The sequence below is a fragment of the Bombina bombina genome, chromosome 1, assembly GCF_027579735.1.
Source record: "Bombina bombina isolate aBomBom1 chromosome 1, aBomBom1.pri, whole genome shotgun sequence".
NCBI classification, from domain to species: Eukaryota; Metazoa; Chordata; class Amphibia; order Anura; family Bombinatoridae; genus Bombina; species Bombina bombina.
This window is the reverse complement of record NC_069499.1, coordinates 1,324,459,413-1,324,481,026: the sequence shown is the minus strand read 5'-3', so window position 1 is coordinate 1,324,481,026 and position 21,614 is coordinate 1,324,459,413. Positions and strand designations below refer to the sequence as shown.

At 41.3% G+C, this 21,614-nt stretch overlaps 1 protein-coding gene across 3 annotated transcripts in view; it reads right to left on the bottom strand.

The window, feature by feature from the left end:
- PHKB (phosphorylase kinase regulatory subunit beta) overlaps positions 1–21,614 on the bottom strand; it is a 1,109,273-nt gene that overhangs the window by 966,795 nt on the left and 120,864 nt on the right. For all 3 annotated transcript variants that reach the window (XM_053701982.1, XM_053701974.1, XM_053701966.1), the window contains one exon: positions 14,291–14,380. In XM_053701982.1, the coding sequence (XP_053557957.1) occupies positions 14,291–14,380 (90 nt within the window). The remainder of the gene's footprint in view (positions 1–14,290; positions 14,381–21,614) is intronic.

Genomic DNA, 21,614 nt, shown 5'->3' with positions numbered 1-21,614 from the left:
CAACTCTCTCTTCAGAAGAGGCCAAGACTGAAGAGCTCTGAAAATTGCACGGAGTTCCAAAATATTGATCGGTAATCTCACCTCCTGAGATTCCCAAACCCCTTGTGCCGTCAGAGACCCCCACACAGCTCCCCAACCTGTAAGACTTGCATCTGTTGAGATTATAGTCCAGGTCGGAAGAACAAAGAAGCCCCCTGAACTAAACGATGGTGAACTGTCCACCATGTCAGAGAGTGTCGTATAATCGGTTTAAAGATATTAATTGAGATATCTTTGTGTAATCCCTGCACCACTGGTTCAGCATACAGAGCTGAAGAGGTCGCATGTGAAAATGAGCAAAGGAGATCGCATCCGATGCGGCAGTCCTAAGACCTAAAATTTCCCATGCATAAGGCTACCAAAGGGAATGAATGTGACTGAAGGTTTTGACAAGCTGATATCAATGTTAAACTTCTCTTATCTGACAAGGACAGAGTCATAGACACTGAATCTATCTGGAAACCTAAAAAGGTTACCCTTGTCTGAGGAAACAATGAACTGATTGGTAAATTGATCCTCCAACCATGATCTTGAAGAAACAACACAAGTCGATTCGTATGAGATTCTGCGAAAATGTGAAGACTGAGCAAGTACCAAGATATCGTCCAAAAAAGGAAATACCAAAACCCTGTTCTCTGATTACAGACAGAAGGGCACAGAGAACCTTTGAAAAAAATTATTGGAGCTGACGCTAGGCCAAACGGTAGAGCCACAAAACTGGTAATGCTTGTCTAAAAAGAGAATCTCAGAAACTAAAAGTGATCTGGATGAACCGGAATATGCAGATATGCATCCTGTAAATCTATTGTAGACATATAATGCCCTTGCTAAACAAAAGGCAGGATAGTCCTACAGTTACCATCTTGAATGTTGGTATCCTTACATAACGATTCAATATAGATAGATCCGGAACTGGTCTGAAGGAATTGACCTTCTTTGGTACAATGAAGAGATAGAATAAAACCCCAGCCCCTGTTCCAGAACTGGAACTGGCATAATTACTCCAGCCAACTCTAGATCTGAAACACATTTCAGAAATGCTGAGCCTTTGCTGTGTTTACTGGGACACGGGAAAGAAAAAAATCTCTTTGCAGGAGGCCTAACTTGAAGCCAATTCTGTACCTTAAAAGAAAACGTAAACTGCCCCATACCAGCTGAGCTGGAATGAGGGCCGCACCTTCATGGGTATTTAGGAGCTGGCTACAGGTTTCTATAAGGCTTGGATATATTCCAAACTGGAAATGGTTTCCAAACTGATACCGCTCCTGAGGATGAAGGATCAGGCTTTTGTTCCTTGTTGTGAGGAAAGGAACGAAAATGAATATTAGACCTAAATTTACCTTAGATTTTTTTATCCTTTGGTAAAAAAAAAGTTCCCTTCCCTCCAGTAACAGTTGAGATAATAGAATCCAACTGAAAATCGAATAATTTATTACCCTGGAAAGAAAGGGAAAGCAAAGTTGACTTAGAAGACATATCAGCATTCCAAGTTTTAAGCCATAAAGCTTTTCTAGCTAAAATAGCTAGAGACATATACCTGACATCAACTCTAATGATATCAAAAGATGGTATCACAAATAAAATTATTAGCATGTTATAGAATAATAATAATGCTATAAAATTATGATCTGTTACTTGTTGTGCTAAAGCTTCTAACCAAAAAGTTGAAGCTGCAGCAACATCCGCTAAAAATATAGCAGGTCTAAGAAGATTACCTGAACATAAGTAAGCTTTTCTTAGAAAGGATTCAATCTTCCTATCTAAAGGATCCTTAAATGAAGTACTATCTGCCATAGGAATAGTAGTACGTTTAGCAGGAGTAGAGACAGCCCCATAAACCTTAGAGATTTTGTCCCAAAACTCTAATCTGTCAGATGGCACAGGATATAATTGCTTAAACGTTTAGAAAGAGTAAATGAATTACCCAAATTATTCCATTCCCTGGAAATTACTTCAGAAATAGCATCAGGGAGAGAAAACACTTCTGGAATAACTACAGGAGATTTAAAAACCTTATTTAAACGTTTACATTTAGTATCAAGAGGACCAGAATCCTCTATTTCTAATGCAATTAATACTTCTTTAAGTAAATAACGAATAAATTCCATCTTGAACAAATACAAAGATTTATCAGCATCAACCTCTGAGACAGAAACCTCTGAACCAGAAGAACCATTATCAGTATCAGAATGATGATGTTCATTTAAAAATTCATCTGAATATAGGCCCATATCTTTATTAAATTCGGACATAAAGATTTATACAAAAATCCTGGCCAGAAGATTAAACAAAATCTTACCCCAACTTATACATGTAGATCAATCGGGTTTTGTTCCCGGCAGGGAAGCCAGGGACAACACTATACGTACAGTACACCTCATAGAACATGTAAATAGAACTAAAGAACCAACAATTTTCATTTCCACAGATGCCGAAAAGGCGTTTGATCGCCTGGATTGGGGATTTCTTGAGGCATGTTTGATTAGGTTTGGCTTTGGAACCAAAATGATAGCCAGAATTTTTAGTGTCTACAACAAACCCTCTGCTAGGGTGAAAGCCAATGATACTCTTTCAGATAGTTTTCAGATATATAATGGAACAAGACAGGGGTGTCCACTGTCCCCGCTCCTGTTCGCTTTGTCCATGGAAGGGTTAGCGGCACATATTCGGGACAATGATAAGATCCACGGGATTAAAATAGGCCCGAATGAATATAAACTTACATTATACGCGGACGACGTACTTATATCTATGACATCACCGAACACATCACTCCCACACTTACTATCTGAATTTAAAAAGTATGGAGAGATCTCAAATTTTTTAATAAATCCGCAAAAATCGGAAATCCTTAACATAAATATGAACATTGAAAAATTCTTACTCTTAAAACACATTTGCCCATATAAATTACAAACTCTCCAAATTAAGTACTTAGGTATTGCACTAACACCCTTAACATCCCAACTCTACCAGCAAAATTATGTACCCCTGTTACATAGACTAAGATCGGAATTACAAACTTGGCGAGATAAACCATTATCCTGGTGGGGTAGGATACAGGCTATCAAAATGACCATACTGCCACAAATCTTATACATCTTTCAGACAGTTCCGGTGTCCCTTCCTAGGGCTTTCTTGTTTAACATCCAAAAAGACATTAACTTATTCATATGGGGGAAGATCAAGCCCAGAATAAATAAGACGACTATGTATAGACCTTTGGGTAGTGGGGGTATTGGGGTCCCTAACATAGAGAGGTACTATAACGCGATAATAATCCAACGAGTATTGGATTGGCACGGTAAAATAGAACAAAAGGCATGGACGACTATAGATTCTCATCTCTTGAGAGCCCCGACCCCAGGGGCACTGTGCTGGATATCCCCAGGAGCTAGACCACCCTTGGTTGAAGCCTCAGGGCTGTACACACATATCTTTGATAAATGGGACTCGTTAAGGGATTCCAAGTTAGGCATATCCTCCAGGGTCTCCCCGTTAGCCCCTATCTCATACAACGCAGAATTTTTGGGAGGCCTTGAGTTTCACAGACACACTAGAGGCGAACTGGGATACACAATACCTTTTATAAAATTGACCACTAATGGCACATTAAAACAAAGACAAGATTTGGAGGTAGTAGAGGGGGGCAGTTTCTCCTCCTGGCTAAAGTATGCGCAACTGAAACATTTGATTCACAACTCTAAATATAAAACGGACCTATTAAGACCCACCACAAGATTTGAGAAATTGTGCTTATTAGAGATAATACCTAGAGGAACCCTATCAATAGCGAGAGGATTATTGGAAGACACACTGATTAACTCTCTCCCTTCATACACCACACGTTGGCAGGTAGAATTGGGGATACCCCTAACAAATCAGGACTGGGAGAACATATTTTTTAACACTCGCAAATCTTCTGCAGCGCCCAAAATTCTCGAACTTAATCACAAGATCCTGACTCGCTGGTACTTAACCCCTGAACGCTTAAGACATATTTATCCTACCGTAGATGACAAATGCTGGAGGGGGTGCGGGGGGAGAGGCACTATGTCGCATATTTGGTGGCAATGTAAGAAAATACAACCTTTCTGGTTAATCATTGAGACGGTATTTCAGTCTATCATTGACATATCTTTTGTGTTGACCCCTGCAACGGCATTGCTGAACCATAGACCAGAGGGAATGTGCAAAGTTAGATGGAAACTCTTGCAAATAGGACTAAATAGTGCAAGGAATTTGATAGCTAAGTGGTGGAAATCCACTACACCTCCCTCTAGAACAGAATGGATCCAGAACACTACCATGCTCTTATCACAGGAGGAGTATGTGTACTTTCGAAAGAAACTGCTTACTAGATATTATGATATTAAGTTTTACTGGGAAACCTACCTGGGCACACAACCGGGCTCCTAAACTCGAAACACAGCTTTCTCTCTTGTCCAGAGAGACCCACCCTTGCTTATTAAAACCCTATTTAACCCCTCTTGTCTCTGCTTTCCTTCTTCTTCCTTTTCTTTCTATCCTGCCCCACTTTGTTTTCCCCTTCTCTTTCTAACAGTAGGGTCCTGCTACAGATCACATATTTGAGTTTTAAATTTTTCCTTAAATTTATGTATAAGTTTATGTAAATGTCCTAATTTTTTTTTTTTTTTTTTTGAATTTTTCTTTCTTCCTTTTTTTTTTTTATATTATTCATTTTTTGTTAATGGAAGGACACGCTAACAAGTTAATATGTTTTAATAAGCTATAAGTGTATGGTGATTGTAAACTATACATATGGTATCAGTACAATGTCAATAACAAATGCTTGAAGTGATGAGTAGGTCATTTGTTTTCGGCAGTGAAACACGTGGACTAATTGAATGCACTGATATAAGTACAATCACAATTTCGCCTTTGTATGTTACACTGTACCTTCTTTGTTATGCGCAATATTGTAAAATCTAATAAAAATATTGTTTAAAAAAAAAAAATTCATCTGAAAAAAAGAGAAGTTTTAAAAGACTTTTATGTATACTAGAAGGAGAAATAACAGACATAGCCTTCTTAATGGATTTAAAAAATAAAATCTCTTATGTTATCAGGAACACTCTGAAAATTAGATGTTGACGGAACAGCAACAGGTAATGTAACAGTACTAAAGGAAATTTTATCTGCATTAATAAGTTTGACATGACATGCAATACAAACAACAGCTGGAGAAACAGATACCAAAAGTTTATAGCAGATACACTTAGCTTGGTAGCTCCAGCACTGGGCAGTGATTTTCCTGAAGTATCTTCTGACTCAGTTGCAACGTGGAACATCTTGCAATATGTAAAAGAAAAAAACAACATATAAAGCAAAATTGATCAAATTCCTTAAATGACAGTTTCAGGAATGGGAAAAAAATGCCAGTGAACAAGCTTCTAGCAACCAGAAGCAATAAATAATGAGACTTAAATAATGTGGAGACAAAAATGACGCCCATATTTTTTAGCGCCAAAAAAAGACGCCCACATTATTTGGCGCCTAAATGCTTTTGGCGCCAAAAATGACGCCACATCCGGAACGCCGACATTTTTGACGCAAAAAACGTCAAAAATGACGCAACTTCCGGCGACACGTATGACACCGGAAAAAGAAAAAAAAAATTGCGCCAAAAAAGTCTGCGCCAAGAATGACGCAATAAAATGAAGCATTTTCTGCCCCCGCGAGCCTAACAGCCCACAGGGAAAAAGTCAAATTTTTTAAGGTAAGAAAAAATGATTGAAACAAATGCATTTAGCCCAAGTATGAAACTGACTGTCTGAAAATAAGGAATGTTGAACATCCTGAGTCAAGGCAAATAAATGTTTGAATACATATATTTAGAACTTTATAAAAAAAGTGCCTAACCATAGCTTAGAGTGTCACAGAAAATAAGCTTACTTACTTACCCCAGGACACTCATCTACATGTTGTAGAAAGCCAAACCAGTACTGAAACGAAAATCAGCAGAGGTAATGGTATATATATAAGAGTATATCGTCGATCTGAAAAGGGAGGTAAGAGATGAATCTCTACGACCGATAACAGAGAACCTATGAAATAGACCCCGTAGAAGGAGATCATTGCATTCAAATAGGCAATACTCTCCTCACATCCCTCTGACATTCACTGCACGCTGAGAGGAAAACCGGGCTCCAACCTGCTGCGGAGCGCATATCAACGTAGAATCTAGCACAAACTTACTTCACCACCTCCATAGGAGGCAAAGTTTGTAAAACTGAATTGTGGGTGTGGTGAGGGGTGTATTTATAGGCATTTTAAGGTTTGGGAAACTTTGCCCCTCCTGGTAGGAATGTATATCTCATACGTCACTGGCTCATGGACTCTTGCTAATTACATGAAAGAAAAGGCCCCTCTATGAAAATACTCAAATTTTCTTTCTAAAGGGTCTTTACAAGAAAAAACATAATTTATGTAAGAACTTACCTGATAAATTCATTTCTTTCATATTAACAAGAGTCCATGAGCTAGTGACGTATGGGATATACATTCCTACCAGGAGGGGCAAAGTTTCCCAAACCTTAAAATGCCTATAAATACACCCCTCACCACACCCACAAATCAGTTTAACGAATAGCCAAGAAGTGGGGTGATAAGAAAAAAAGTGCGAAGCATATAAAATAAGGAATTGGAATAATTGTGCTTTATACAAAAAAATCATAACCACCACAAAAGGGTGGGCCTCATGGACTCTTGTTAATATGAAAGAAATGAATTTATCAGGTAAGTTCTTACATAAATTATGTTTTCTTTCATGTAATTAACAAGAGTCCATGAGCTAGTGACGTATGGGATAATGACTACCCAAGATGTGGATCTTTCCACACAAGAGTCACTAGAGAGGGAGGGATAAAATAAAGACAGCCAATTCCTGCTGAAAATAATCCACACCCAAATAAAAGTTTAACAAAAAACATAAGCAGAAGATTCAAACTGAAACCGCTGCCTGAAGAACTTTTCTACCAAAAACTGCTTCAGAAGAAGAAAATACATCAAAATGGTAGAATTTAGTAAAAGTATGCAAAGAGGACCAAGTTGCTGCTTTGCAGATCTGGTCAACCGAAGCTTCATTCCTAAACGCCCAGGAAGTAGAAACAGCTGTAATTCTTTGAGGCGGAATTTTACCCGACTCAACATAGGCAAGATGAATTAAAGATTTCAACCAAGATGCCAAAGAAATGGCAGAAGCTTTCTGGCCTTTCCTAGAACCGGAAAAGATAACAAATAGACTAGAAGTCTTACGGAAAGATTTCGTAGCTTCAACATAATATTTCAAAGCTCTAACAACATCCAAAGAATGCAATGATTTCTCCTTAGAATTCTTAGGATTAGGACATAATGAAGGAACCACAATTTCTCTACTAATGTTGTTGGAATTCACAACTTTAGGTAAAAATTCAAAAGAAGTTCGCAACACCGCCTTATCCTGATGAAAAATCAGAAAAGGAGACTCACACGAAAGAGCAGATAATTCAGAAACTCTTCTAGCAGAAGAGATGGCCAAAAGGAACAAAACTTTCCAAGAAAGTAATTTAATGTCCAATGAATGCATAGGTTCAAACGGAGGAGCTTGAAGAGCTCCCAAAACCAAATTCAAACTCCATGGAGGAGAAATTGACTTAATGACAGGTTTTATACGAACCAAAGCTTGTACAAAACAATGAATATCAGGAAGAATAGCAATCTTTCTGTGAAAAAGAACAGAAAGAGCAGAGATTTGTCCTTTCAAAGAACTTGCGGACAAACCCTTATCCAAACCATCCTGAAGAAATTGTAAAATTCTCGGTATTCTAAAAGAATGCCAAGAAAAATGATGAGAAAGACACCATGAAATATAAGTCTTCCAGACTCTATAATATATCTCTCTAGATACAGATTTACGAGCCTGTAACATAGTATTAATCACGGAGTCAGAGAAACCTCTATGACCAAGAATCAAGCGTTCAATCTCCATACCTTTAAATTTAAGGATTTCAGATCCGGATGGAAAAAAGGACCTTGTGACAGAAGGTCTGGTCTTAACGGAAGAGTCCATGGCTGGCAAGATGCCATCCGGACAAGATCCGCATACCAAAACCTGTGAGGCCATGCCGGAGCTATTAGCAGAACAAACGAGCATTCCCTCAGAATCTTGGAGATTACTCTTGGAAGAAGAACTAGAGGCGGAAAGATATAGGCAGGATGATACTTCCAAGGAAGTGATAATGCATCCACTGCCTCCGCCTGAGGATCCCGGGATCTGGACAGATACCTGGGAAGTTTCTTGTTTAGATGAGAGGCCATCAGATCTATCTCTGGGAGCCCCCACATTTGAACAATCTGAAGAAATACCTCTGGGTGAAGAGACCATTATTTGGCGCCTAAATGCTTTTGGCGCCAAAAATGACGCCACATCCGGAACGCCGACATTTTTGGCGCAAAATAACGTCAAAAAAATGACGCAACTTCCGGCGACACGTATGACGCCGGAAACGGAAATGAATTTTTGCGCCAAAAAAAATCCGCGCCAAGAATGACGCAATAAAATGAAGCATTTTCAGCCCCCGCGAGCCTAACAGCCCACAGGGAAAAAGTCAAATTTTTGAGGTAAGAAAAATATGATAATTAAAGCATAATCCCAAATATGAAACTGACTGTCTGGAAATAAGGAAAGTTGAACATTCTGAGTCAAGGCAAATAAATGTTTGAATACATATATTTAGAACTTTATAAATAAAGTGCCCAACCATAGCTTAGAGTGTCACAGAAAATAAGACTTACTTACCCCAGGACACTCATCTACATGTTTGTAGAAAGCCAAACCAGTACTGAAACGAGAATCAGTAGAGGAAATGGTAAATATAAGAGTATATCGTCGATCTGAAAAGGGAGGTAAGAGATGAATCTCTACGACCGATAACAGAGAACCTTATGAAATAGACCCCGTAGAAGGAGATCACTGCATTCAATAGGCAATACTCTCCTCACATCCCTCTGACATTCACTGCACGCTGAGAGGAAAACCGGGCTCCAACTTGCTGCGGAGCGCATATCAACGTAGAATCTAGCACAAACTTACTTCACCACCTCCCTTGGAGGCAAAGTTTGTAAAACTGATTTGTGGGTGTGGTGAGGGGTGTATTTATAGGCATTTTAAGGTTTGGGAAACTTTGCCCCTCCTGGTAGGAATGTATATCCCATACGTCACTAGCTCATGGACTCTTGTTAATTACATGAAAGAAACTGTCTTCAAAAGGAATAGAAGTTTAGCCAAAGTGAAAATTGCCCCATCCACCTTGGGAACAGTTTCCCACAAATCAACATTAGCAGCAGGTAAAGGATATAAGTTTATAAACCTTGCAGAAGCAGTAAATGAATTACTTGGCTTAGACCATTCCCTATAAAATATGTCGGAGGCAGCATCAGGAATAGGGAAAACCGCAGGGAGATTAACTAAAAAACTTAAAAACTTTATTTAAAACTATCACAATGCTTATCATCAGAAACTATAGAATCTCTAACCACCAAAGTAATTAAGACCTTTTTTAAAAGAGAATTAAAATGTTCAACTTTAAACAAAAAAAGAGGAAATATCAGGTTCAACATCAGTTGAAGATTCCTTACAAAGATAGGAATCGTCACCATCTGAAGACATAAAAGTATCCCTGGTTTCAGGGCACATAAAACCTGTAGAAGGTAAAATCACAGTATGTGAAACATTATAAATATTCTCCTGTAATGAACAAACAAAAGGTGCATTAAAACTCAAAGGAAAAGCATTAGGTTGGTATGATTTCATTAATAATTCTAAACATGTCATATAAATGAGATGGAGAAGGCACCTCAGCTTTTTTACAATAAGCACACCTAATAATGGTAGAAAGGTGTTCAGAAGGCTCAGTTTCTCTACTAGATTTAGGGATAGAATCAGACTGCTACATTATAGCATACTAGTCCTAAAGCCCGTTCACACGGGCCATTTTTTGCAGTACAGTGGTCCCACCACTGGCGTTCTCTCCCTCTCACTCTCTTTTGCTTTCTCTCTCTCCCCCCTCTCTTTTGCACTCTCTCCCCCTATCTCTCTCTCGCTCCCCTCTCTCTCTCTCGCTCCCCTCTCTCTCTCTCGCTCCCCTCTCTCTCTCCCCCCTCTCTCTCTCCTCTCTTTCTCTCTCTCCCCTCTCTCTCTCTCTCCCCTCTCTCTCTCCCCCCCTCTCTCTCTCCTCTCTTTCTCTCTCTCCCCTCTCTCTCTCTCTCTCTCTCTCTCTCTCTCTCCCCTCTCTCTATCTCACCCCTCTCTCTATCTCACCCCTCTCTCTATCTCACCCCTCTCTCTCTCTCTCTCTCCCCTCTATCTCTCTCTCTCCCCCCCTCTCTCTCTCTCGCCTCCTCTCTCTCTCGCCTCTCTCTTTCTCTCTCCCCTCTCTCTGTCTCTCTCCTCTCTCTCCCCTCTATCTCTCTCTCTCCCCCCTCTCTCGCCTCTCTTTCTCTCTCCTCTCTCTCTCCCCTCTCTCTCTCGCCTCTCTTTCTCTCTCCTCTCTCTCTCCCCTCTCTCTCTCCGCTCCCTCTCTCTCTCTCTCTCTCTCCCCCCTCTCTCTCTCTCCCCTCTCTCTCTCTCTCTCTCTCTCTCTCTCTCCCCTCTCTCTCTCTCTCACCTCTCTCTCTCTCCCCTCTCTCTCTCTCTCCCCTCTATCTCTCTCCCCCCTCTCTCTCTCTCTCCCCTTTCTCTCTCTCTCCTCTTTCTCCCCCTCTCTCGCCTCTCTCTCTCCCCCCTCTGTCTCTCCTCTCTCTCTCTCTTGCCCCTCTATCTCTCCCCCCCCTCTCTCTCTCCCCCCCTCTCTCTATCTCTCTCCCCTCTCTCTCCCCCCTCCCCCCCTCTCTCTCTCTCCCCTCTCTCTCTCTCCTCTCTCTCTCCTCCTCTCTCTCCCCCCTCTCTCTCTCTCTCTCTCTCTCTCTCTCTCTCTCTCTCTCTCCCCTCTGTCTCTCTCACTCCCCTCTCTCTCTCTCTCCCCTCTGTCTCTCTCACTCCCCTCTCTCTCTATCTCCCCCCTCTCTCTTTTTCTGTCCACATCTCCCCTCTTTCTCTATCCCCTCTCTCTCTATCTCTCTCCTTCTGTCTCTCTCTCCCTCTCCCCCCCCTCTCTCTCTCTCTCTCCCTCTCCCCCCTCTCTCTCTCTCTCTCTCACCTCTCTCTCTCCCTGTCTCTCTCCTCTCTCTCTCCTCCCTCTATCTCTCTCTCTCTCTCTCCCCCCTCCCCACTCTCTCTCTCTCTCTCCTCTCTCTCTCCCCTCTCTCTCTCTCTCTCTCTCTCTCTCTCTCTCTCTCTCTCTCTCTCTCTCTCTCTCTCTCTCTCTCTCTCTCTCTCTCTCTCTCTCTCTCTCTCTCTCTCTCTCTCTCTCTCTCTCTCTCTCTCTCCCCTCTCTCTCTCTCTCTCTCCCCTCTGTCTCTCCTCTCTCTCTCTCTTGCCCCTCTATCTCTCCCCCCTCTCTCTCTCCCCCCTCTCTCTATTTCTCTCCCCTCCCTCTCCCCCCCTCCCCCCCCTCTCTCTCTCCCCTCTCTCTCTCTCTCCCCCCTCTCTCTCTCTCCCCTGTCTCTCTCTCCTCTCTCTCTCCTCCTCTCTCTCCCCCCTCTGTCTCTCTCTCTCTCTCCCCTCTGTCTCTCTCACTCCCCTCTCTCTCTCTCTCCCCTCTGTCTCTCTCACTCCCCTCTCTCTCTCTCTCTCTCTCTCTCTCTCCCCTCTGTCTCTCTCACTCCCCTCTCTCTCTATCTCCCCCCTCTCTCTTTTTCTGTCCACATCTCCCCTCTTTCTCTATCTCTCTCCCTCTGTCTCTCTCTCCCTCTCCCCCCCCTCTCTCTCTCTCCCTCTCCCCCCTCTCTCTCTCTATCTCTCTCTCTCTCCCCCCTCTCTCTCTCTCTCCCCCTCTCTCTCTCATTCTCTCTCTCCTCTCTCTCTCTCCTCTCTCTCTCTCTCTCTCCCCCCTCTCTCCACATCTCCCCCCTCTCTCCACATCTCCCCACATCTCTCCCCTCTCTCCACATCTCCCCCCTCACTCCACATCTCCCCCCTCACTCCACATCTCCCCCCTCACTCCACATCTCCCCCCTCTCCCCACATCTCTCCACATCTCTCCCCTCTCTCCCCCTCTCTCCACATCTCCCCCCTTTCTCCACATCTCCCCACATCTCTCCCCTCTCTCCACACCTCCCCCCTCTCTCCACATCTCCCCCCTCTCCCCACATCTCTCCACATCTCCGCACATCTCTCCCTTCTCTCCACATCTTCCCCCTCACTCCACATCTCCCCCCCCTCTCCCCACATCTCTCCACCCTCTCTTGAGCTGTTTGAGCTCTCTCCACGGCCCTTCACGGGCCTTCACGCTAGGCTCCGCCCCCTTCACGGGCCTCCGCGTTAGGCCCCGCCCCTTCACGTTCGGCCACGCCCACTTCTGCTCGGCGCAGTCGGCAGAACAGTTAGGGACTTAGGCCAGGTGTGTTTGTCCTCGTGCTGTCTCTACTGCGCATGACAGCTTCGGACAAACACACTTGGCCTTTTATAGTATAGGATGATAAAGCAATGCAATGCAATACACACTATAGCCCCCTTAATAAGCTCTTGCGGAATGGAAATCACTCATTACCCCTCCTAAGTAGCTTTTTAAATAAACACACCGGTACAATGCACGCTAAGCTTAACTGCAAACCAAAGCAGGAGACATTAACATTACATCTGAAAGTCAGATACCACTCATCAGTATGAAGAAAACGCGTGCAAAAAAATATAACAGCTATAAGGGATTTAGCACGCCAAAACTCGACGAGTGCATTGTTGTGGGCGAATGTGCGCTACCCAACTTACATAAACTAGCTATAGCATAAAAGTAACAATAATAAAACTAAAGGAATGTGCGCTAACACGACAAGTGTTAACCTGACGTGCAAAATTCAAAGTAAGCACGCCAAAAAAGCAGAAGCACACAAAACAACAAGGGGAATAATGTAAAGGATTCTGTCCCAGGGCCATTTATATTAGCAAATATATACAGTACTGTGCAAATTACTTAGACCGCAATTAGATTTGTTATTTTAGCAATGGTATAATGACCATATATCATTATTTCTCAGTCTCTTTATTAGAATACTACCAGAAAATACAGGATATTTGTATGCAGTATTAAAAAGAAAAAAAAAAAAAATCTGAAAAACAGCTCTTATAGACTAAAGTGGCAAGTATTTAGTGTGATCTCCCCTTACACTTGAGCAATAGCCTGGCTCTCAAAAACTTAAATGGAATGGAACCCTAATCAATGTCATTGCTAACACCTGTATTTGTCCTATTTCATAACAAAATAACTGCTGTGAAAAAGGTCTATTACACCAGGTTTGAAGCTTGCTAATAAGACCAGTACTAAAACATACCAGCAGGGGTTGTGGAATAGGTGTATATTGTAGATCCATAGAGGGAGGCAAAAGACAAATCCCTGCAACCAATTGAGGAGTGGTGTAAGAGTGAGAGGAGTGTGTGTGTGTGGAGTGTATGTAAGAGTGAGATGAGTGTGTGTGAGATGTGTGTGTGTGAGAGAAAGTGAGAGTGTGTGTGTGTGTTACAAATTTAATTAGGCAAAAACTAACATAGTAATATGTATAATGTGACTATTTGAGGTCACGTTGCTTTTTAACCTAATACCCACTTAACTCATTTACTTGTATTTGTGTGGGCTAGCCAGCAAGTTAACTCCGTTGTACCAGTGTAACAAGGCTATCATGTGTGTGTCTCTATCCCAAACTGTGTGTGTGAGCGTGAGTATGTCTGTGCACCTGTTTATTCCTGCCTCAGCTTTGCTGGCATCTTAAGAAGAAACTTCTTTATTTCAGCAAGAGAATATGTTTATACTATATACAAAGTTGTTTTTTTTTTCAAAATACAATTGTTAAATAAAAGTGTATAACTGCGTATTACAATTTTACATAGTACACCATGAAAATGTCCAGTCAAAAAGTGGGTTAGTAATTTTCTTGGGCTAGTAGCACTTTGGCTTATATTTCAACCCCTGTGAAGTTTTGTTTTATATATATATATATATCAAAACTTCACTATGGTTACCATGTCAGGTTATGTATATTAGAGCCAGATTTCTAAGTACTTTTGTTAAATTATTTACATCAAATATATATAAAAAAATGCTACTTAAAGATGTACAATGTTCATGGGACAGTAAACTAACTGCATATATAAACTTACCAATCCTGTAATAACGATCCAACTTGTCCCACAGGCTTTCATGATCGGACCTCGGAAGGTCAATACTTTTAATCGGTTCATATACTGAGCCTGAGAAGAGGGTGAAAAATAAAAATCAGGCATAGCAATGAGAATAAAGGATCTTATCTCCAAAATAAACCTATGAAATATTCTCATGCAGTATAATTCATAATTGTCTCTTTCATTAATCACGCTGATAATGTTAATTACATTTCCTACTGAACAGTTCACCATGCTTAAGTGCTCATCATTATTATCTAAGGCCTTGGTGAATAGAATGTAAAAGTACTGTATTGCATAAATCTCTCTATAATAGTGTAGCATCAGATTTCCCCCGGGTCACACAACAGTCATGACTCAAGCTTTCCCCCACCCCCCCTCTCGCCTGAATAGGACATAAGTGGAATCAGTTAATTCCATTTTTAAATATTAATTATCAAAATTTTAAACCAAATCAGAACTACAAGCTGAGCCCTGCAGATCACCTTCATGTAAGGGGCATCAACAGTGCACATGTGTTTCTTATAAATGCTACCTTTGCATATTATACCAATGGTTTATAGCACTGCAGAATCTATTGGCGCTCTACAAATTAATGATATTATGATACTAAGAATAATACTACTACTACTACTACTACTACTAATAATAATAATAATAATAATAATAATAATCTCAAATCATAAATACAACCTTTTTCCACTGTAATTCCTTGTTACCACATCCCCTCAGCCACCTCACTGGTTCATTAATCAAAATAAAAGGTACAAATAGGATTTAATTTAATTCGCTGTTCCATCTTTAATTTGCAAACATTAAAGTAGCTCCCTTAGGTCAAATGACACATTGGTCTAACCCTCTTTACTGCTCAACTAAACATGTAGGATAAGTGATTAGGTGCTTACATCTTGCAATGATGGGGTAACTTCTTACCCAAACATTGCATATTCCATTGTTTTTGTATAAATAACAATACTACAGTTTTATCACTTCCTGGGGCAGTGATTCGTAATTCTGCAAGAAAATCACACATGGCCAAATACTTGTGTGTGTATGTATATATATATATATATATATATATATATATATATATATATATATATATATATATATATATATATATATATATATATATATATATTACTGTACAGTGCAGCTATAGTTTATTATCCCTGGGCCACTAAACTTTAACCCCTTAGTGACCACAGCACTTTTCTGATCGTTTGGTACCAGGGCTATTTTTATATTTCTGCAGTGTTTGCGTTTAGCTGTAATTGTCCTCTTACTCATTTACTGTACCCACACACATTATATACCGTTCTCACCATTAAATTGATTTTATAAAGATACCATTATTTTCATCATATCATATAATTTACTATAAAAACAAATTTTATAAAATGATGAAAAAATTAAAAACACAATTTTTCTTACTTGGACCCCCAAAATCTGATACACATCTACAACCACCAAAAAACACCCATGCAAAATAGTTTGTAAATTTTGTCCTGAGTTTAGAAATACCCAATGTTTACATGTCCTTTGCCTTTTTTTGCAAGTTATAGGGCAATAAGTACAAGTAGCACTTTGCATTGTTTTTTCAAAATTAGCGATAGTTACATTGGAACACTGATATCTGTCAGGAAACCCTGAATAACCCTTCACATGTATATATTATTAAAATAAGACAACCTAAGGTATTAAACTTGGGATATTTGGACTCTTTTCATGCATCCATTTTACCACCAATCTATGCCAAAGTTTTCATGACAAAATAGCAATTTAAGAATACATTTTCTGAGAATGTTAAGGGTTACTGCCAAATAACATCCCAATATGTGTTCAACAACATCTCCTACCTATACATGGGTGATACCCATGTATAGGTGTGTCAGGTTCTCTGGGGGCTAAAAGGCCTTATTTTTTATTTATTTTTTTGGGGGGGGGGGGCATTCCAGATTAAAAACTTGGAATTTTCACATTTGTCATAATGCACCCATGACCAATTTCTGAAGCCGGCCAATGCAATTTACCCTAATCAAACCATATATTTTTGAAAAGTAGACACCCTAGGGTATTTGAAATGCTGGTATTTTAACACTTTCCATGCACTCATTCAACCACCAGTCTTTGTCAAACTTTTGGGTAGTCATTTTGTAGTGTTATTTTTCACACAAAATAATGTTGGGTTGTTTGGGGTTTGAAATGCCAAACTTCTGACATGTGTTTGTGATTTTCTTCTTTGACTATCTTCTTTTGGGAGCCTTTTTACAATACCCCAATTTTATTTGCTCGCCATGAACGTGCATATATTTCAGAAGTTGAGACCCCAAGGTATTGTATATGGGGTATTCTGATGCCTTTGATGCAAATGTTTTAGCCAAAAGAACTGGAGAAAGTGTGTTGTGGTATTTTTTTATTTTTACACAAATTGCTTTTTGGCTATGATTTAGCAGAGCCTGTTGTAAGTTATTGCAAGAAAACATTCCAGGTTGTATTCTGCAAGACCTCCTGAGTACACCTATGCCCCCCCATGCATAGGTTTGTCAGGATTTTGGTAAGGTTCTGTTACAATTTTATGACTTGTTATTTTAGTTAAAAGTGATAGTATTTATTCTGATTAGTTTGGGTCCTATCGCATTTCTTAGTTTTAGTTATTGCCATGAAAGTGTATATATTTGAAATGTTGATACCCCAAGGTATTGTATATGGTATGCTTTGATGAAACCGTTTTAGCTAAAAAAAATTGGAGAAAGTGTATGGTGGTAATGTTTCAATTTTAATTTTTTCACACACATTGCTTTTTGACTATGATTTAAGAGAGCCTGTTGTAAGTTATTGCAAAAAAAAAAAAAACACTCTAGGTTGTTTTCTGCAAGACCTCCTGAGCACACCTATGCCCCCCATGCATAGGTTTGCCAGGATTTTGGGAAGGCTCTTTATAATTTTTTTACTTGTAATTTTAGTTAAAAGTGAGAGTATTTCATCTGATAGGCCTAGCTTTATTTTGGGGACTATCACATAACCCAGTTTTTATTGCCATTTACGTGTATATATTTAAAAAGTTGACACCCCAAGGTATCTCCAGATTGTTTTCTGCAAGGCCCCCTGAGTACACCCATTCCCCCAATGCATAGGTTTGACAGGAGTTTTGGTAAAATACAGCACCGATTTTAGAACTTATAAAAAGTAGAGTAGTGAAATGTAGAAATCTGGCACAGTAAAAGTAAAACAGAATTTATGCTTACTTGATAAATTACTTTCTCTTGTGGTGTATCCAGTCCACGGGTTCATCCTTTACTTGTGGGATATTCTCCTTCCCTACAAGAAGTGGCAAAGAGAGCACACAGCAGAGCTGTCCATATAGCTCCCCCTCTAGCTCCACCCCCCAGTCATGAAGGTTAGGAAGAAAAAGGAGAAACCATAGGGTGCAGTGGTGACTGTAGTTTAAACAAAAAAATCTACCTGACTTAATAGCCAGGGCGGGCCGTGGACTGGATACACCACAAGAGAAAGTAATTTATCAGGTAAGCATAAATTCTGTTTTCTCTTGTAAGGTGTATCCAGTCCACGGGTTCCTTCTTTTACTTGTGGGATACCAATACCAAAGCTTTAGGACACGGATGAAGGGAGGGAACAAGACAGGTACCTTAAACGGAAGGCACCACTGCTTGTAAAACCTTTCTCCCAAAAATAGCCTCCAAAGAAGCAAAAGTATAGAATTTGTAAAATTTAGAAAAAGTATGCAGCGAAGACCAAGTCGCTGCCTTACAAATCTGTTCAACAGAAGCCTCATTTTTAAAAGCCCATGTGGAAGCCACTGCTCTGGTAGAATGAGCAGTAATTGTTTCAGGAGGCTGCTGGCCAGCAGTCTCATAGGCCAAACGGATGATGCTTTTCAGCCAAAAGGAAAGAGAGGTAGCGGTCGCCTTCTGACCGCTCCTCTTACCAGAATAGATAACAAACAAAGAAGTTGTTTGTCTGAAATCCTTAGTTGCATGTAAATAGAACTTTAAAGCACGAACCACATCAAGATTGTGTAACAGACGTTCCTTCTTTGACGAAGGATTAGGACACAGAGAAGGAACAACAATTTCCTGGTTAATATTCTTATTAGACACAACCTTAGGAAGAAAACCGGGTTTGGTACGTAAAACTACCTTATCTGCATGGAACACCAGGTAAGGTGAATCACACTGTAAAGCAGATAACTCTGAAACTCTTCAAGCAGAAGAGATAGCTACCAAAAACAAAACTTTCCAAGATAAAATCTTAATATCTATGGAATGTAAAGGTTCAAACGGAAAATCTTGCAAAACAGAAAGAACTAAATTCAGACTACATGGCGGAGCCACAGGTCTATAAACAGGCTTGATTCTGACTAAAGCCTGACTAAACGTTTGAACGTCTGGTACCTCTGCCAGACGTTTGTGAAAAGGAATAGACAAAGCAGATATCTGTCCCTTTAAGGAACCAGCTGATAATCCTTTCTCCAATCCATCTTGGAGAAAGGACAAAATCCTGGGAATCCTAACCTTACTCCATGAGTAACCCTTGGATTCGCACCAAAAAATATATTTTCGCCAAATCTTATGGTAGATTTTCCTGGTGACAGGCTTTCTAGCCTGAATCAGGGTATCAATAACCGACTCAGAGAAACCACGCTTTGATAGAATTAGGCGTTCAATCTCCAAGCAGTCAGACACAGAGAAATTAGATTTGGATGTTTGAAAGGACCCTGTATTAGAAGGTCCTGCCTCATTGGCAGTGTCCATGGTGGCACAGACGACATGTCCACTAGGTCTGCATACCAAGTCCTGCGTGGCCACGCAGGAGCTATTAGAATCACCGAAGCCCTCTCCTGCTTGATTCTGGCAACCAGACGAGGGAGGAGAGGAAACGGTGGAAAAACATAGGCCAGATTGAAGGACGAAGGCGCTGCTAGAGCATCTATCAGCACCGCCTGGGGATCCCGGGACCTGGACCCGTAAAGAGGAAGCTTGGTGTTCTGACGGGACGCCATCAGATCCAATTCTGGAGTGCCCCATAGCTGAGTCAGCTGGGCAAATACCTCCGGGTGGAGTTCCCACTCCCCCGGATGAAAAGTCTGATGACTTAGAAAATCCGCCTCTCAGTTGTCTACTCCTGGGATGTGAATTGCTGAGAGGTGGCAAGAGTGATCCTTCGCCCACCTGATTATTTTGGTTACTTCCATCATTGCTAAGGAACTTTTTGTTCCCCCTTGATGATTGACATAAGCTACAGTCGTGATGTTGTCCTACTGAAATCTGATGAATTTGGCCGCAGCTAGCTGAGGCCATGCCTGAAGCGCGTTGAATATCGCCCTCATTTCCAGAATGTTTATCGGGAGAAGAGCCTCTTCCCGAGAACATAAGCCCTGAGCTTTCAGGGAGTCCCAGACTGCACCCCAGCCCAACAGACTGGCGTCGGTCGTTACGATGATCCACTCTGGTCTGCGGAAACAGATTCCCTGAGACAGGTGATCCAGACACAGGTGATCCAGAGACAACCACCAGAGAAGAGAATCTCTGGTCCCCTGGTCCAACTGTATTTGAGGAGACAAATCTGCATAATCCCCATTCCACTGTTTGAGCATGCATAGTTGCAGTGGTCTGAGATGTATCCGTGCAAAAGGGACTGTCCCCATTGCCGCTACTATTAATCCGATTGTCTCCATGCACTGAGCTACAGATGGCCGAGGAATGGAATGAAGAGCTCGGCAAGTAGTTAAGCGTTTTAACTTTCTGACCTCGGTCAGAAATATTTTCATTTCTACCGAGTCTATTAGTGTTCCTAGGAAGGGAACTCTTGTGAGGGGGGAGAGAGAAATCTTTTTGATGTTCACCTTCCACCCGTGAGACCTCAGAAAGGCCACTACAATTTCCGTGTGAGACTTGGCTCTTTGGAAAGTCGACGCCTCAATTAAGATGTAGTCTAGATAAGGCGCCACTGCTATGCCCAGCGGTCTTAGAACCGCCAGGAGGGACCCTAGCACCTTTGTGAAAATTCTGGGAGCAGTGGCTAACCCGGAAGGGAGAGCCACAAACTGATAATGCTTGTCCAGAAAAGCGAACCTGATAAACTGGTGATGATCTTTGTGGATAGGAATGTGTAGATACGCATCCTTTAGATCCACGGTAGTCATATATTGACCCTCATGGATCATTGGTAAGATTGTCCGAATGGTCTCCATCTTGAATGATGGGACTCTGAGGAATTTGTTTAGAATTTTGAGATCCAGGATTGGTCTGAAAGTTCCTTCTTTTTTGGGAACCACAAACAGGTATGAGTAAAACCCCAGCCCTTGTTTCGCAATTGGAACTGGATGGATCACTCCCATTCTATGTAGGTCTTCTACACAGCGTAAGAACGCCTCTTTCTTTGTCGTGTCTGTAGAAAGACGAGAAATATGGAACCTTCCCCTTGGAGGGGAGTCCTTGAATTCTAGAAGATATCCCTGGGATACAATCTCTAAGGCCCAGGGATCGTGTACATCTCTTGCCCAGGCCTGAGCGAAGAGAGAGAGTCTGCCCCCTACTAGATCCGGTCCCGGATCTGGGGCTACCCCATCATGCTGTCTTGGAGGCAGCTGCAGGCTTATTGGCCTGTTTACCCTTGTTCCAGCCCTGGTAAGGTTTCCAGGCTGCCCTGGGTTATGAAGTGTTATACTCTTGCTTCGCAGCAGGGGAGGATGAAGCGAGACCGCTCCTGAAATTCCAAAAGGAAAGAAAATTATTTTGTTTGTTCTTTGTCTTGAAGGACTTGTCCTGGGGGAGAGCATGGCCTTTTCCCCCAGTGATTTCTGAAATCTCTTTCAATTCAGGCCCAAAGAGGGTCTTTCCTTTGAAAGGGATATTCAATAGTTTGGATTTTGACGACACATCGGCCGACCAGGACTTTAGCCATAATGCCCTGCATGCTAAAATGGCGAAACCTGAATTTTTTGCCGCTAACTTAGCTAGTTGGAAAGTGGCATCTGTGATAAAAGAATTAGCCAGCTTAAGAGCCTTAATTCTGTCCATAATGTCCTCATATGAGGTCTCTGTCTGGAGCGCATCTTCCAGCGCCTTGAACCAGAAAGCTGCTGCAGTAGTTACAGGAACAATGCACGCAATAGGTTGGAGAAGAAAACCTTGTTGAACAAAAATTTTCTTAAGTAAACCCTCTACCAATCGAAGACAGTTGTGCTTTTAAGGACCCTATGGATAAAAAGTTATAGTTGTGCGTTTAGCAAGTGAAAAAACAGCCCCCCTCCACCTTAGGGACCATCTGCCACGAGTCC